This window comes from Stenella coeruleoalba, assembly GCF_951394435.1.
Source record: "Stenella coeruleoalba genome assembly, chromosome: 14".
In the NCBI taxonomy this organism is placed as follows: Eukaryota; Metazoa; Chordata; class Mammalia; order Artiodactyla; family Delphinidae; genus Stenella; species Stenella coeruleoalba.
In genome coordinates, this window is record NC_137160.1 from 64,339,432 (window position 1) to 64,357,446 (window position 18,015).

The 18,015-nt window shown below is 56.1% G+C and overlaps 1 protein-coding gene across 1 annotated transcript; it reads left to right on the forward strand.

Annotated features, from left to right (window-relative positions):
* The first annotated feature begins 1,859 nt into the window (after positions 1-1,859).
* On the forward strand, positions 1,860-2,758 carry MIF (macrophage migration inhibitory factor). Its single transcript, XM_079942664.1, has 3 exons — positions 1,860-2,115; positions 2,295-2,467; positions 2,550-2,758. Exons 1-3 carry the CDS (start codon positions 2,008-2,010, stop codon positions 2,614-2,616), a joined length of 348 nt encoding a protein of 115 aa, XP_079798790.1. The 5' UTR covers positions 1,860-2,007; the 3' UTR covers positions 2,617-2,758.
* Positions 2,759-18,015: the final 15,257 nt, after the last annotated feature.

An 18,015-nucleotide genomic window follows, 5' to 3' on the forward strand; every position in this document is an offset into this window, starting at 1 on the left:
TCCGCCTGCTACCTAGTAATGGGTCAGAAGGTAGGCCACAGCAATGTCCCCCACCTCATGCAGCCCAGAAAGGAAGCAGTAACTCGCAAACAGATATGGTGACGGCCTTGAAGTAGAGGACCTGACGGAGCCAGGAGCTCTGGGGCTTTCCTGACGAACTGAGCGACAGCGTTCCAGGACCAACGCCCAAGCCAGGAGCCAGAAGCCAGGAGCACGGGCCCCGAACAGTGGCTCACCTACACGGTGTCGCAGGTTATTTGCTGGCAAGGCTTCAATGTGTCACCCACTTCCACTATCAGAGAACCGCCAAGCAGGTGCTGGCTCCTGAATCTTCTGGCTGGAGTCACTTGGGTCAGTTCTGTTCACATTTCACTGGGCAAGGCAAGTCACATGGCCAGATCTGCTGCCAGTGGTTGGGGAGACAGACCCCTCCCCCAGGCAGGCCAGGCCAGGCCAAAGGTGGTGCCAGCTAACTTAGGCTAAGGCGGGGTGGGGGCCGGAGAAATGAGGGTAAAGAGACAGTGGATGGAGGTACATTTCACTGGCAGGCGATCAGGAGTGGGAGAATAGTCATGCACCTGGATTTGGACACAGGTAGCAGGACATGCGGAGTTGGCTGCTGGGGATCGGAGGAGCACCCCGGGCTGGAGACAATGCATGGGGTGCATCAGTGGTAACAGAGCCCTGGGCACAGGAAGTCTGCTGGGGTGTGGGAGTGGGGAGGGATATGACCTGGGGCCCACCTGGAGGGATCCACATTTAACAGAGTATTTGCACAGCTGGGCCATGTGACCTCCTGCCTGAGGCCGCCTGCTCCCACAGGCATGGTGGCCTTGCTCTATCACATGCCCAGTGTCCAGGCCAGTGTGTGCTGTGCCACCTTAACCAGACCACACCTGCCAGAGACCAAGGACAGGACCTCCCTGGAGAGCTCTGAGACTTGGCCAAACCAGCATGAGCCAAACCCCCTCGAGTGCCTGCAGAGCTCTGCTCCCCAGCACAGCCCCCCCACCAGGGTCTCCTCAGAGCGGGAGTCGGGTGGCCCTCCTGCCCAGGAATGGCAGGGCCTGCAGGCTCATCCCTGGCCCTGTCCTCGTCCTGCCGTGTCATGGCTAACTTCATTCATTCATTCAGCCCGTATTTAGTCCATGTCTCTTGTATGTTTGGCACCTACTAGGTGCCCCCTGAGCTGACCAACAGTGGAAGAGAGAGACTGCACCCAGGGCTCTGTGAGAGGGCATCCGCACAGGACCTGGCTAGAGTGGGCCTTCTGAGGAGCTCAAGTTTCCAGACCTGCAGAGGGGTTGTCCAGGGGACCGGATGGGGCTTTGGCGTGGGCTCTGAGACGGAGTTGCTGACTGCCTTTGGAACCCCTCCTACTCCCTGCCCCTCCCCTGGGCACCTCCCAGCATCCTTACCCACCGTGAAGAGCAGGGGTGCAGGGAAGGCCTCTGGATGGTGACTCGCTTGTGGAAGCCCCCTCCCACCTGCATCAATGACCACCCCTCCCCATCACACACACACACACACGCGCACGCGGAGACTGCGGACACACAAGGGCTCAGTGGAATGAGCTGGGACTCCATCTTCTTGTCCGGCTGTGATCTGCTGGAGGGCCAGGGGCCATCTGTCCCGCTAAAGCCGCATCCCCGCTGCTCCCGGCACACAGACGTCGCTGTGACTAGATGAAAGGACAAACGAGGGACAGGCAGATTTCTGGCCGCCGCGTGAACTTTGAGGAGGTGCTCAGGGCCAATGGCCGACCCTGCAGTGGCTCCGAGCTCCGCCGGGCGGGCTGGGCCTCCGCAGGCGGTGACGTCACCAGGCGCGAGCGCGCCGCGGCCTCGGGGGCGGGGCCTCCGCCGGCTGGGGCGTCACGGGAGGCTGGGCCGCAGCCGCACTGGGCGGGGCGCCGGGCGGCGGTCACGTAGCTCCGAGGTTTCCCGGCGGTGTTTGCGCGCGAGTCGGTTGGTTCCTGCATCCCTGTCTTCGCCGTCCCTCGCCATCATGCCGATGTTCCTGGTGAACACCAACGTGCCCCGCGCCTCTGTGCCGGACGGGCTCCTCTCCGAGCTCACCCAGCAGCTGGCGCAGGCCACTGGCAAGCCGGCGCAGGTCTGCGGGGAGGGCCCGGCCAAGCGGTCCTGGGCTGGGGCGGGGGAGGTGGCCCCGGGATGGGGCTTGGGCGGGGAAGGCGGCTCCGGGATGGGGCTCCGGGAGGGGAAGGGATGGGGGCGTCCGGGCCGGCGAGGCCAGGAGGCCCGCTGACCGCTGCCCCTCCCCCTCCCCCGCAGTACATCGCGGTGCACGTGGTGCCGGACCAACTCATGGTCTTCGGGGGCTCCAGCGAGCCGTGCGCACTCTGCAGCCTGCACAGCATCGGCAAGATCGGCGGCGCGCAGAACCGCTCCTACAGCAAGCTGCTGTGCGGCCTACTGGCCGAACGCCTGCGCATCAGCCCGGACAGGTGTGTGGGCGTCGGGGGACAGGGGGCGCGCGGCCACGGCGGCCACCTCGCAGCCGGCTTAGACCCGCTTCCTCCCCCGCAGGATCTACATCAACTACTACGACATGAACGCGGCTAACGTGGGCTGGAACGGCTCCACCTTCGCCTGAGTGTCGCGCCCCGGGCTCCCCTGCCCGCGTCCCGCAACCTGCGCGCGGTTTTCTGCCCGCCCCGCCCCAGCGACCCCAGCTGCCGGGACGGAGAAATAAACGGTGTGGAGACTGGGGCTGCCTCGGGCTTCCTTGCCTTGCGGAGGAATCGGTGCAAGGCTGGGTCAGTGACTGGGGAACCGAGGTCGGGAGGGGTGCCCCCAGAATCTGCAGCCTAGCCTCTCCACGCCCCCAGCCCCCAGCAGAGGGCCCAGCTGTGGTTAGCATCCTGCCCAAGGCCGCAGACCCCGGAATCCTACGGGAATTCGTCGTCGATAGTCCCCCACCCCCCACCTCCCGCAGAGGCCGGACTATCTTTTGGGCTAGGGCTGGGGGGGAAGGGGGAGGGGTCAGAATCTGAGTGGGGGCGGGGGGGGGGGAAGAAGGCCTTCCCCACTCCATCCAGGGTCACTTTTCGATAGGCTGCTGCCTCAGTGTCTTGAGTTGGGAAATCCCGTTGTTCTGGAACTTTGCAACAGCTTTTGGGTCTGGTAGGAGGGAAGGTGCCCAGGAGGTGATTCCTGGTTATGTTGCCCTGTTCACCCCAGTTCTGGGCCTGGGCTCTGCTCCCCTCAGGCACAGCAGTTCCCTGAGATAACACCCCCTGTAATTTGGGTACTATTCAGGTCTTATGGTGCAGCAGCTCTGAAAGCCTCCAGGTGGCTAGTTAACCCCACTAGGACTCCGGAGGTCCTGGCGCTGAGGGTACCCTGTGAAAACAAAGTCAGTGTCAAGGTCCAGTGTAACTGGGGTCTCCTGGCCTAGGATCCCTTCTCCAAGTGCAGGGGCTCACTCCCTCGTGGGGGCAGCGATAGGGCAGCAGGCAGTCCTGGTGCTGCCACGAGGTGCTGCTTGCTCAGGTCCAGTCGCCTTTGGGCTGAACACTTTACTGCCCTGCAGCGTGAGCACCTCCATGGGCCCTGGCAGCGACTCCTTCCAAATGAGGCCCAGCCATGAGCACTGGGAATTTGTGTTAAGGGCCAGCTCCACCCTTCCTGCACTGCCTGCCCTGGGGGAGAAGTCCAGTTCATTGCAGCTGCTGGCACAGAGAAGGGGCTCCTCTGGCCACATGAACCCCATTCCTGGGGGCCTCACCTCTGGATTCCTGCTGGCCCCGAGCCATTGAAACCCTTTGTTCTTTCTCAGCCCCTAAGATAGTCAGGAACATCCTAGATGGAGGTGATTTTTTTAAATTCCACAGAATTTAAGTGAATTTGTTTTTGGAAGCTGAGGGCTCTGGGGAAAAGGGTTATTACTACTTGGACCAAGCCTCTGGAGCTCTTCCCTTCTGATGCTGGGAGTGAGGAGCAGGCCCACCTTTGAGTGATACACAGTGACAAGGGCCACCTTGTATGTGTGCTGGGGCCTGGGGTGGCCACGGGCTCCTTCCTTGGGACGGCTGCCGGTGGCCCAGCCCATGTGGCACCCACTGTGGCTTCAGTGTGAACTCCCAGCAGGCAGGGGCAGGAAGCCTTGGGTGCCCATCCCAGGCTTGTAGCCACACTTGCCCGCTGATTATGGCAACTTCAGAACAGCCCAGGCCCCGGGGCTGCCTAGCCCAGTCCCTTGGCACTTTCCACTTGGATCCACCCCCTACCCCACACCTCTGGGGCAGACTGCCAGTGCCAGCTTGCGCATTCAGATGCCTGAGGGCTGCTCTCCTTCGGTCCAGGTCCAGGGGGCACTTTCCACCCTCAGCCCCCAGTCGGCTCCCTGGGTATTGAGGGTTTACTTCCAGGACAGTGGGGACAGTCGTGACCTTTGAAAGAAGGAGAGTCGGTTCAAGGGAGTCTGGAGGGCGTAGCCCATCTTTCGGAGGGGATGCTCCTCTTCCACAGAGATCTTCCAGTTCACCTCAGTCTCGTTCTGTCCTCAGCGAGGGGACTGGAGTCAGTCTCCGTGCTGGGGGGGGGGGGGGGTGGCATGGCTCCAGCTGCAGCCAAACATCACTCAGCCTGGCTCGTGGCCTGGGGCCTCCCTCTTGGGTATGAGCACCTGCCCTGTGACAGGCTCCTGCCTCGGCCTGGCCTTTGTCACATCCCCTGAGCTCCCCAGCTCTGTGCCCCCCAACCCCCAAGTTCCCAGCACACAGCCTCTTCCCCCTGCTCTTGGCTTTCACCTTGATTCACCACACCACATGAGGTCGTGAGATCAGGGGCCTAGGTGTCTGTGAGCATCTTATCCGACTCCTTCATTTCACAGGTGAGGACACCATCCTGGTTCCTGGGGTGTGTCGACACCAGGCCACCACCTCCCAGCGTCAGACTTCACATTCCCTCCCATTGCCCCCAGCTAGGACTTTCACCTTGTGGCCTCACATGAGCCATGGGGGTCTCCCCAGCTGCAGGGGTCTCTGAGGGCCAAGGAGGCTGGGCACCTGCTGTGTTGGGGAGGATGGAGGGGCTCTGGAGGGCAGAGCATGGCACGCTGCCCCCATGAATCAGGGAGCGCCAGAGGCTCTGGTCAGCTGGGGTGTTGCACAGCAGTGGCTCCTTGGACGGGAAAAAGGGGACAACTGTGGATCAGGGTCCCACATTCTTTTTTTTTTTTTTTTTGGGTCCCACATTCTTAACCCTGCCCACCATGCTCCCAAGCCCCTTGGAGCTAATAACCGTCCCTGCATGCCGAGGAGAGCAGCTGCTGCACCTCCCTCTCAAGACATCTGTCCCCAGTCCCAGTCCTCCCCCACGCCCCGCCCCACACCCGGCCAGCTCCATTTCCTCCGAAGCATGGGCTCCGCTGCCCACCAAGCATCCATCCCTTCCCCTGATGCCACCAGCTGCCCCAAGGCCCACAGGGGTGCCGTCAACCTTCAAAACAGCAGCAAAAACTCATTTCCAAATAACAGCTCGAACTGAGATGTGGGACAGATGGGGGTGGAGGCACAGACTGCCACCCGCTCTCCACCATTGCCCCAGTGGTACCGCATCACCTGCCAGCAAAGACCCCTGGCCTCTGGGGCAACCAGCACCTTCAGCCCCGGTTTGCAGCCTGGCACCTCCCTTGCTGGTGCTGTTCCTTCTGCATCGAATGCCTTTCCCCCACCTGCTCACTGGGAGCCCCACACTGCACCCTTCTAGGATGCCTTCCCTGAGGCCACCCAGTGCTGCACGATGCCAAGTACCCTGTGCTTCGGCCCAGGCCCTGTGAGCTGCTTCTGGGTCCTGTGTCCCCCAGCACTCTCTGGGTGGCTGCATCTGGCTCTGTGATCTTTGCGCCGGTGGCCCGGAGGCCACTCAGGCCTTGTCCATTCTGAAGAGCTGGGCAGCGTAGGCTCCCCCTCAGGCCTCCCACCTTGTCCTCTGCAGGCTTGCCCCACTGCCCTGTCCCCTGGTCTGAGACGCCTGCCTCAGGGCTTGCTTCCCCTGGGAGCCTGATCCGAGGGACCCTGGGGTCAAGAGACTGCTTGGCTCCCCTCTGGGCATCAGTTTTCCCCATCTGTGAAATGAAGAGATTCACCATATGTCTTTCCTACATATTCCTTAAACCTCAGAGCTGACGGGACAGCTCAGCCTCTGATACGAGTAATGTGGATCACCAGGGGAGCTGAAGCAGGGAGCAGCAGGCCGTGACTGCTCACAGGTCTTGGTATTATCTGGGGAGGTCAGCCAGTCCCAGAGCTTAGGAAGTTTCCAGTGTTTCTAGCCCACTGATGTCCTCCTTGACTCTTTGCCCCCCTTTGCACTAAGTGCTGGCCCCCAAAACTGTGTTTTTGTAAAGCTGTCTCCTGCCACCCGGCCCTTCTTCCCAGCCGTGCAAAGCCAGGTTCCAGCCCTCCAGGCCTCCCAGGGAGAATTCCAGAATGGGCTTGGAAGATGGGGGCGGTGGGGGGGGGGGGGCAGCCATACTGCAAACCCACCAGCCATTTGCCCAGATTTCCCCTCCTAGTGAAGTGAGCACACCTCACTTCTGTGTTTGAAGCTGACCTAAAAGAGACAAAAATGGTCAGCTTTCAGAAATTGACTCTGTGCCCTCACTACTGGAGCCTCAGCCCCCATCTGGGGACAGTGGGGTCTGGACTCGATATTCTCATAGGTCTATGCCCCAAACATCCAGACAGGGCTCCAAATCCCAAAGCTACAAATGGGAAGTCTCTGCCACCATGCCCCCTGCCACCTGGTTTCTTTTCCTAATTCTGCTCTCATTTTAATAGGTAATATATTTACCTGGCTCAAATTCAAAGCATTCCAAGGATCCCCAAAGAGAAAGCTCCCTCCTGCCTCCTCCCTCCACCGGGCAGCCCTCTCTCAAATCCCTCTAGAGCTATTTTATGCACATATAACACCCCCTCCCCTCCCCCCAACTTTTTTTTTTTCCCACAAATGGTAGCATATTCTACACTAGGTTGCACTTTTTTTTTTTTTTTTTTTACTTAAAAGTCTATCTCAGTACCTGAAGAGTCTCCAGTATTCCCTTGTTGGGACCGGCCATGGTTACTCAGCCAGCCCCTATTGAGAGCGTTCGAGCCCTTTCCATCCCTCCACTCTTAGCTCCGCGCTGTTGGCGTCCACGCATGTGTAGGTATATTTGGAGGATAGGTTCCTAGAAGTAGGATTAGTCAGTCAAAATCGTTGCTGTTTTAATATGGCCAGATGTCCCTCCTAGAAGGGGGTGTAGGGCACCAACCCACTGGGCACAGGGGCATCGCCACCTGTTTTGACTTTGGGCTTCCTGGTGGGGAAAGGCTTTTCACCAGAAGGTGTTAATTTGCATTTTTCTTCTCCCAAGATGGAGTGTCTTTTCCTCTAGTGAATAGCCATTACCTTTTCCTTTTCTGGAAACTAAGTCAAATCCTCAAGTCCATTTTTCCCACTGGGTTGTTTTTTGTTTTAGAGCTTTTTATATATCAGAGAATTTAACCCTTTGCCATGAGTTGCAAATGTTTTCCCAGTTTGGGCCCCAGGGCCTCAGATGTCCCGAGTACTGCTTGGATGAAGCGCTCACGGGCCACATCGATGATGCTAGCAGTAAAAAGGAGCTGCCCCAAATTCCAAAACTGTCAACTTAGCTTATGAATTAGGACCTCTTGTAGGTGCCAGTGCCCTGCTCCCTAAGGAGCTTCTTCCCTCCCACCACTAGCTCTGCAGGGGATGGGGGGCGATGCCCATCTGAACTGTTAACTTTAACACATAAGCCTAGACCTTCCTGAGGATAAAACTGGCCAGTCAAAAAAGCAATGTGGGGACTTCCTTGGTGGTCCAGTGGTTAAGACTCCGCACTCCCACTGCAGGGGGCATGGGTTCGATCCCTGGTCGGGGAACTAAGATCCCACATGCCGCACAGTGCAGCCAAAAAAAAAAAAAAGAAAGGCAACGTGGTGGGGAAATCAGGTGGACTCTGTCAGAACCTTCCAGTATTTCCCTAGGGAGAACCCAACTCTTCAGGGAGCAAGTCTCCTCTTTTGCGCTCTGATAATTCAGAGGATAATATTGATTCTAAAATAAGCCCATTTCCTTCTTGTTCAGAAAGAAGTGAAAAGACCCTTTGGATTTCATGCCTTTCGACTATTCTTTAAATTCTGGTGAATGCCCAGACTTCCACTCCAGCACTGGGAGTGGCGGGGGCCGAACTAGGCCCCTTCCGGTGAGCTGAGTGCACGGCTTCAGAGAAGAAGGTGAGTGACCCTGCCCACCAGCACATGGGGCTGTGACGCCCAGGTGACACTGCCCCCAGGGAAGCAGCCAGGTAAGAGGTGGCAGAAGCCTCCCATCAGCTTGATCAGCTGTTCAGACTGAGTGACTGATATGATACCAGGGACACCTCACAGCAAAGAGCCCAGGGCCTCCACACCACCAACAGCAAAGCACGAGGAGAGCTGTGCTCTGAGAAGGGTTCAGGAAGGGAGCCCCATTTCCAGGAATGAATCCTTCGGTGAAGGGCTGATTCCTTGGTGAGTTGCCGCCAGTCAGAACAAAACACAGTGACAAAGCCGAGAAGCAAGTTCAGGCTTTTTAGCCCCCCTACCGGCATTTCAAGTGTAGACAAGGATAAGGACCCTGGTGATCATGGGCGGATAAAAAAGGCCAAAGAAAGACTCGAAGGGTGTAAATTCATACAAGTTTGACATTTAAAGCCCCTGTTGAGTCACTTCAATACCATATTTACCAGACAAGCAAGACAAAGAATAGTTAGAATACAGTGAAGACTGGTGCAGAAACAGACATTTTCCAGAACAGAATATGACTTTACAGATACCATACAGAACATGACTTCATATGTGCGGAGAAGAGAAGCTGGCGGGGAGTAAGGGAAACGAACAGTTCGAGAGTATATTGCTCTGTATCAGGGAATGAAGCCAAGAGGTGCCAATCTCTACAGAGCAAACTAACACCCGGGGGCGGGGTGGTCAATGAAGGACCACATAAGTGGGGAGACCACACACGTCCATGATTGGAGGCAGTGTGGTCTTCCCTTCTCTCCATTCTGCCCTCTGATACAACACTGTCCCAATAGAAATTCCAACAGATTTTGGGTGGAATTTGACAACCAAATTCTAACTTTTATTAGACTCCAAAGGGCCAAGAGGAGCCAAAACATTTTCAAGGTGGGAGGACTTCCTTGCCAATGTCAAGATTTCTTAGCAAGCTGCATAAATAAGGTGAAATGAAATCAGCATGGGGCAGACATCTACACACACATATGGACCCGATATAGGATCAGGGCAGCTTGGAAATCTGTGTGACAGGAAGCACAATTCAATTAGCTGTGCAGGGCCACTGGCCACCACGTGGGGAGAAAGTGCAAACTGGACTTATATTTCATACCCACACAAAAATCAGTTCTCTGTGAATTAAAGACATAAAGATCATAGAAGAGAATATCATCTTAATGACTTCTTAAATGAGGTACGCAAAGCACAAATGACTAAGGAAAAGATGGACACATTTGACCTTATATTAGTAAGACACCGTGAAGAGTCAAAAGACATGCTACACCTAAAGGGTTCATATCCAGATCGTATTAAAAACTGCTACAAATTGGTAATAGACAACCCAATAAAAATTAGCAAAGGATTTTATAAGCCTCTTCACAGAACAGAATATCCAAATGGAAAAGGTGTTCAACCTCAGAAGAGATCAGGGAAATGCAACTAAAGGCCCCACAAGATGCTACTGCTACCCATCATGTTGGCTGTAATTAATCCGCCCACAATCCCACTTCCAGGTATAGACCCTGAAGAAACCTACATCTGGAAACAACCCAAATGTCCATCAAGAACAGAATGGATAAATAAATTGTGGCCTCTTCACGGCATGGAATACAACACAGCAGGGCCATGAACAAGCTACAGGGACACTTACCACTATGGATGAATCGATTTCATTTATTTACAGTTCAAAACCAGGGAGCCCCAAACCACAATGTTCAGAGGTCCAGGCCTAGGTGGTAAAACTGTGATGAAAGTCAGGCAACAATTCCCCTCCCATCAAGACAGTGGGCCGGCTGGCGGGGAGGGTGGGAGCTGACTGGGGCAGGGCACACAGGAGTGGATGGGGGCTGCAGTGATATTTTTCCCTCACTCTTCTTACAAGTGTCTGTATTATACTTGTTAAACTGTTATGCATTTTTCTGTGTGTATGTTATACTTCACGGTACGAGTGACCCCCCCCCCACACACACACAGACACACACAGACACACACATGAAAGGAAGGGGAAAGGAAGACCATCACCACATACCATGCAGAGGTGTTACCCAGACCCCCACCCCTCTGAGACCTTGCCCGACTCTGGCCCCTGACAAGGGCCGCCCCACTGGCTGCCTGCTCTCCAGCCCACCCCCAGGCTCCCTGAGCCTCCAGCCACTGTGGGCCTGCTGAGGTGGGGGGCCCTTCCCCCTCATGGCCTCACATTTCCCTGTGAGGTGTTTCCATCCCTAAAGTAGCCCTCCCACCCCCGCCCCCCATGCCCTGCCGGCTAGGCCCTCCTGGGCTCTGCCGTGTGCTGCTTGCCTTCTGGCACACGCTGTGACTCCCACGCTATGGCCGAGTTCCCGAAATCGGAATTGGAAGAAAGCAGTGGTATACGCAGGCCCCGCAAACCCACCATGTTGCACACTGGCGTCAAGCTTTGAGTCCACACCAGTGACCCCACACAGTAGCCCACGTGAAGTCTGAGGTTGCCTGGGGGCCTTGGCAGTGCCCCACGGGGTTTTGGTGCTGTGAGCTGATGCCTAGGCTGTGTGGTCCTGATGAGAATCTCCACCTGCTATGTAAGCAGGGTCCTTGTGGGCAGGTTTGTGAGCCGCAGGAGGTCTCGCCTGGGCTCCAGAGAGCTTCCACCTTCTGGGCGGTGGTGGGGGTGGGTGTTCTCCTGGGTCAGTCACAGGGAGGTGGTGGCCCATGAGTTGCTGCCAGAACTGGGGCTGTGCAAGGTCCTCCTGCACCTCCAAGTACATCCGAGGTTCATCCCTGGAGCTGGGAGACAGAGCCTGCCTGGCCTGCAGGAGGTGCAGGGCTGTTAACTGACACAGCATCCCCCGCAGTCGGGGTCCTTCAGAGAAGAGGGCTTGAGATAGAAAAACAACTCAAGGAGATCACTGCATACCCCAAAGCTAGCAAGGCAGAACAAAAGGCGTGAGTGGGAGCCGTCTGCCCAGGCCTCAGGTTCACTGAGGAGAGCCAGAAGGGCCTGGAGTGGTTTGAAAAACACACCCTAGTCTGACTCCCAGAACAGGAGCAGCGGAAATAAGAGGAATGCCCTCAAAAGAACATGGGGTGTCAGGGGACAGCCTGGACAGACATGAAGGGGCTGATGGGACCCTGGAGTGGCCAGGCCAACAGAGCAACTCAGGCAGGGGCCAGCAACTCTCCCTGGGGGGCGGGGCGGGCAAGGCTGGGGACAAGGCAAGGCCACCCAGGGAGCCAGGTGACTCAGAACACTCCTGAGGGGCTGCTGCTCCACACAGAGTTGGGAGAACTCTGCTCAGGGCCAAGATGGCTTCTGTGAGACCCAGAAGCCATCCACGAGCCAGCAGTTCTCAGAGGCTGTGGAGGATCCGGGCAAATGCAAGGATGGAACATCAGCACCAAACACTGAGAAGATCTGGGGACGCCTTTTGGGACGGGAAGACTGGGGGGTAGGGTCCGGGATCACACGGCCCTAAGGGAACATGTTTTTAAATGTAGGGATTTGGTCTCAGGAAGACTCAGCTGAGCCCCACCAGAGGCGAGCAGAGCCAGGCACAAGAGGGGCCAGCAGCGGGGAAAGTGGCCGATGGATCGTCACTCTTGGGTCTCTGGGGTGGAGCCCTGGGGCTATTTCAACAGTGGATGCTGTGACCAAGCCGGAGTTGACTGGTTTTTCTTTCTCTTGCCCTGGGAGACCCCAAGAGACAAAATCTAGAGGAATATGTCAGAAAAAGTAAAATGTGTGGGCGAGAAAGTATTAAAAGGAGGGAAGGCACTGGAATCCAACAAAAACGGCCAGCCCTCTGTGTGGTCAGGAAAAGGGATGAAACCACCACCAGGAGCCGACACAGCACAAGTGCACGGGCTCAGCCTGGAGCCGCAGGCAGCAGCACAGCCAGGATGCTCCCAGGGCACAGAGCCTCGCACCGGAAATGAGGTTGCAGAAACAGCTGTCACGTCAGGCCGGAGCATCCCAGTTGGAGGACACACAGTGTCCTGAGAATCAACCGGGCAGAGCGCCTGCTCCCTGGCCCTTGGTTCAGGAACCCGCTCCAGGCAGGACACACGGACACTGGGCAGAGCTCAGCCCTGGGTGCCCAGAGGGAAACCGAAAATTACGAGGTTTTGAACATTCTGGAAGAAAGAAGGTATCGTAAATGAGACCCTACAGCTGGGCTGTCCACAGCCATTTGTGAGAAGGCAGGAGTGGCACAGATGCGCTCAGAGAGGAGAAGGAACGCAAAGTTGCTCCCTGCCCCGCCCAAAGCATCCACTGGGCTAAGCTAACCCTCCACCAGGTCCAACCCTAAGGGGGTGGGGTCGGGGGCTGACATCCTCTTTCCTGTCCACTCTCCTTCCATTCCTGCCTGGGTCTTGAGCCAGCAGAAAGAGGGGTCCACATGGGGCTGAGTACTGCCTGGATTCTGAGGACACCCAGCAGCCTGCAGGCTGCCCTAGGGGTTGATTTCCCTGTGGCGGGCAGGGCCTAGTAACTCTGAATCCTTTAAAAGTGGGGCACATTACAGGCTAGCGGAAATCCTGAGGTGTGGAGAAGGACCCCATTCCAGGAACCATGTGGGTGGCTGGGCTGGCACAGATGCTTGGAGAGGGAGTTAACGGCTGGGCTCTCAGGGAAGGCTTTGGGCTTCAATCCTCGGACCTTAAGACTTTTAGTTTTTATTTCCTTCAACTTTAACCTAAAAGGGCAAAGGGATTTAATTTTTTGATTTGAATTTCACCCTAGGAAATTCACAAGAGAGGGCATTTCTGTGTTGACTTGGAGTATCTTTGTCATTTTATCTCTTTGCAGAACGTCTGAGCCAAATTTGGACTTTGAGGCTGGCCCTGATTTAGGATGGAAAGGTTAGGGAGAGAATTCTTGGTTTGGGATCTAGTGTGCCCGTGGAGTTCAATGACGCCTGGTTCTGGTCCATCCCGAGGTGGCTGAGGTGGGGGAATCTTTTTTTTTAATTTTTTTTTTTATAAATTTATTTATTTTTGGCTGCATTGGGTCTTCATTGCTGTGTGCAGGCTTTCTCTAGTTGCGGTGAGCGGGGGCCACTTTTCTGTGGTGTGCAGGCTTCTCATTGACGTGGCTTCTCCCGTTGCAGAGCACGGGCTCTAGGGCACTTGGGCTTCAGTCGCTGTGGCTCGCAGGCTCCAGAGCGCAGGCTCAGCAGTTGTGGCTCACGGGCCCAGTTGCTCTGAGGCACGTGGAATCCTCCCGGACCAGGGCCCGAACCCGTGTACCCTGCATTGGCAGGCGGACTCTCAACCACTGCGGAGGTGGGGGAATCTTAACTGCCCATGGGCCCCAAAGGGGAATGGATGGAATGGGGCCCACCCCTCTCCCCCTGGGAAACGGTTGAGGCGGCCTTGAGGGCCCTTTCCCTCCCACCCGTTCCCACCCACCACTCCGCTCTGCAAGCAGCAGCAATATCGCTGACCCATGAATTTGGGAAAAGAAAGTGGGCAGGTTTGATTCAGCTCCTTTGGGGCCTATCTCGGGATCTGGCCCAGCCTGCCCTGTGGGTGCCCAGCGGCGCCCTCGCTCTCTTTGGGGGTGAAGGGGAGCAAGCTGCCCAGCGTGGGACAGTCTCTCTCCATCGCCTCAGGCCCCCAGCAGGCTGCTGACCTATCCTCCCAGCCCCACGCCCCGTCCCCACCTCCTCCCTGGCCTCCTCCTCCTCCTCCTCGTCCATGTGGCCTCGCTGCCCTGACCACTGCCAGCCCGTCCCCAGAACCCAACACCCATGTTCTTCGATGGAAATGAACTCCAAACTATCACTTCAGGTCAGCTTCTTTTGTTTCTTAAAGGGCTCACTCTGCACACATTGGCAGAGGCAGACTGTGTTCAGATCATGGAGGCACCAGGTACCAGGTGGAGGAAACAACCAGGGGGCAAGCGATCAGGCCCCTGTACCCCATTCCCACCAGTGCCTGCCAGCGCCGAGCTGCAGCCCCCTGCTGAGTTGGACCCCTTGCTCCTCACTGCCTGGCCCGGGCCCCACGGCTGCCCTATCACTGCCTGTGCTGGCTGTCCTCCCCAGTCCCTGGCCTCTGCTGCTCGTCTTCCCTGCAGTCCCTGGAGAGGCAGCCGGGGCTGCACCAGAACAGCACCTCCTCAGTTTTCCAGGCTTTTCCAGCGGCCTGGGGCACTCACTTACTGAGCTTGGAGTTTCTGACCTCAGGCCAGTGCTCTCAGGGGCACCGCCTGCTGCTCAGCCTAAGGCAGGGTCGGCTTTGAGTAAAGGCCAGGGCGGCTTCCCCTAACAGGCAAGGCCCAGGCCTGTGTCCAGGGCCTCCAGGTCTCCTGTCCCCCTTCAGCCAAAAGGATAATAAGGGGCTCCCATGTGAGTGGCCTTTCCCAATTTCCCAAGCAATTTCCCCAGACATTACCTCGTGGTATCCTAACAACACTGTGAGGTAGGTGTTAGTGGCCTTACTTTAAAGGGGAAACTGAGGCCCAGAGAGGTAAAGTAGGAGATTTCCCCCATGGTCACACAGCAAGTTAGCCGCAGGACCGGTGCCCGTCCTCACCCCACTGCCCTCGCTCCCAAGCCGAGGCCTTCTCGCTTTTCTTCCAATTCTTCTTCTTCTACACTTTTCCTCTCCCGTCTCCCCTCCCCTGTCCTATCAGAGGACAGGCAGGTTAAGAGGAGCTGGCCTGGGGCTCTGCCAGACCTGTCTGGGACCTGAACGGGAATCAGCTTTGCCAGCTCCCACCACCCCTCGGCTGCTCAGGAAGTGGCCTGTGGCTCAAGGATCAGCTTGACCAGCTGTGTGTGTGCAGGAGAGGGCGGGGTGGGCCCAGCAGGGAGAACTCTGCTCAGGGCCAAGGACCCTCTTCCGTCCAGAGGAGGGCTTTGGCGGGGGTTGGTGGGGGCACAAATGCCGGGAACCTCCCTGCTGTGTGCACTGTAGGAGAAGAGCAGGGTGGGTAGGTGTGGGAGCCTGTGTGTCAACACAAAATGAGGCAAAATTAGAGTGAACCAGTGCCTGGCAACGGTCAAAGGTGTACACTATCTTCCCTTAAACTCTCCGGTGGCGCTAAACTTGAGCCTGGCACAGCTGTGATTACTCAGAGCAGAGGGGGATTTACAGCCAAAGTAAACAGAGCTGAAGCTTCAGGGCATGTGCTTATCCCTTCAGGGGCCCTAGCCATGCTTTCAGTTGTCAGGTGCTTTTGGAAAATTTGCAGAAAATACTTTTACAAGTTGGTTGAGGCCCATTGTGTTTTTCCACTGCAAATTTCCTCTGTCACACCTCTCCTGTGAGCATTTGGGCATTTGGGATGTGGCTAAGGGGAAGGTAAAATTGGGTGATCACTAATGTGTGGGTTGAGTGGGATATGCCCACGGGCTTTGAAGTCACTCCTGTGTCTGCTATCTTGGTGCATAAATGGCTTCCTGGGACACACTTACTGCTAAAGGAGAGGTGGGGGAATCACCTCTTCTGTGTAGGAAATATAAAATAATTGTCACAATGAAAGGTAATCAAAGAGTCTGCAGTCCAAAAATACAGGGGCGGGGTTGGGGGAGGGAGTATTTGAAAGGTGAAGGTGTGTCCAGCAGTTAAGAAGAATGTCAGGATATTCTTCTTGAGCTTGTGGTACTTTTTTATTTTTTATTTATTTTTTTTTTTGCGGTACGCGAGCCTCTCACCATTGTGGCCTCTCCCGTTGCAGAGCACAGGCTCCGGACGCGCAGGCTCAGCGGCCATGGCTCACGGGCCCAGCCGCTCCGCGGCATGTGGGATCTTCCTGGACCAGGTCACGAACCCGTGTCCCCTGCATCGGCAGGCGGACTCTCAACCACTGTATCACCAGGGAAGCCTGGTCCTTGTTTTTAAAATTCATAATTTCTCAATCTAAATAATCGCTTTATATATAAAAAAAGGTTGCTTATCATCTTGAGTGTGTTGACAATGACCCGGTTTTTCTGTTCAGCCTGCTTTTCCAACAGACTCTTTAGTCAAGACTCAACGCCCACCCCCCCACCCCGCCCTGGTGCTTATGGGTCAGACTCTTACTGGCTGTTAACAGGGCCCCTGATGTTCTCCACAGCTCTGTTCTTACACCAGGCCATCCCTTTTGCTGCTCTTCAGGACTGAATACCCCACCTAATGCATGTGAACTGTAATGTGACCTGAGAGCTTCCTTATTCCAAGCTGATTCCTGTAGGAATCATCACCCCCAAGTCACACAGGAGGAAACTAAGGCCAAGGCCAATGCTAAGGCTGAAGGAGGTGACAGTGTTGAAAATGACAGGATAACATGAGGGATGAGGCCAACGCAATTGGTGAGGACGAGACAGCTGCAGTGCTTTGTCCCATGCCATTCCAGCTGGTGACAAAATAACTGTCTCTAACAGATTCCTGGCAAGGGCTCCTCCCAGACAGCAGCGGCCTTCCTCTGGAGCCAGAAATGCCTCCGTTTATATGGTTTCATTCACAGGCCACCTTAGCTCTACTTAAGCAGGAAAGCTGAAATGACTTGCCCAAGATCACTCAGCTAGTAAGTGACAAATCCAGGATTCAAATCCAGGTCTCTGGACCCAGAGCGCGGACAGGGAGAACGAGGGCAAACAGACTGGCAGCCCATCAAGCCAACCTGGCCCTGCTGGCAAGTGGTGGCAGCAGGCCCTGGTTGGGTAAGGTTGGCTCCAGTCCCTTCCTTCCCCAGTGGCTCCCCAAGCCACGTGGACTGGGCTTTCTGGTAACACGTCCTTGCATTACAGGGCCCCACACCCTTTAAAAGCACTTTCAGCGTCTCACTAGGTCTCTGTAACCACCTCCGGAGAGGGTAGAGCTGCAATTACTTTACAGATGACAAGGCAGCCTCAGAAAACTTTGGGGAGCTCAATAACCTCCCAACTGTGATGTTCCCTGGCGTTATCAGCGGTAACTTGTCCTACGGTGCAGGGGCCATTCACCTACGGCCATAGCAGTTTCTATCGGAGTAAGACCACCAAGGTCCTCACCTGGGACCCCAAGGTGCCCTGGCAAAGGATGAACAAAGCATGAACAATATGGGGGGAGGTCCCGTGTGAAGTCTCCTATTGACAAGGGTTACTGTGAGGCTTCTTGCCCTGACCCCCTAGTCTTAGACTTGGTCCACCTCACCCAGAAGCCCTGAAATGGGTGGCACTGGGGTGTCATGACAGGGACTTCTCTTAAAACCAGTCTCTAGTTCTCACCAGGGTGGCCTCCATGGTGTTCTCTCCTCCTCCCATTGGCATCCCTTCCTTGCGCTGCTACTGTCCATCTGTCCCTTCCTCTTTCCCCTCCTTAACCCAAAGGTAAGTCTCCCACAGGTAGAGGGAAGACTCAGAGTGGTTGAGAGCTCTAAGCGCCAGAAAGAGCTGTGGTCAGACTTCCACCTACACGTGAAAGCAACCTCTGAGGACCCTTCCTGCTTCAGAACTGGGCTCTTGACTCAGGTCTCCTCCCTGCCTGCTCCCCTTTCCCTGACCGTTCTTCCCCTCCCCTATCCTGTGCGTAAAAAATATTGACCTTCCAAAAATGAGTAGGGGTAGGGGTCTATTATGCTTTGCTCAGTGATGGTGCGTCTAGTGCTAGGGAATGACGCCATGGACTCAGCTTCGCTGGGAGGTCTGCCCAGCTCTGTTTCTTCCACCTCCCCTTTTCCCTCCACTTTTTGAGTCCACCCTCTTCTATTCGCATCTTCCTGTCTCCCCCTCTGGGACCCGGCACAGTTCCTTCCACTCGAC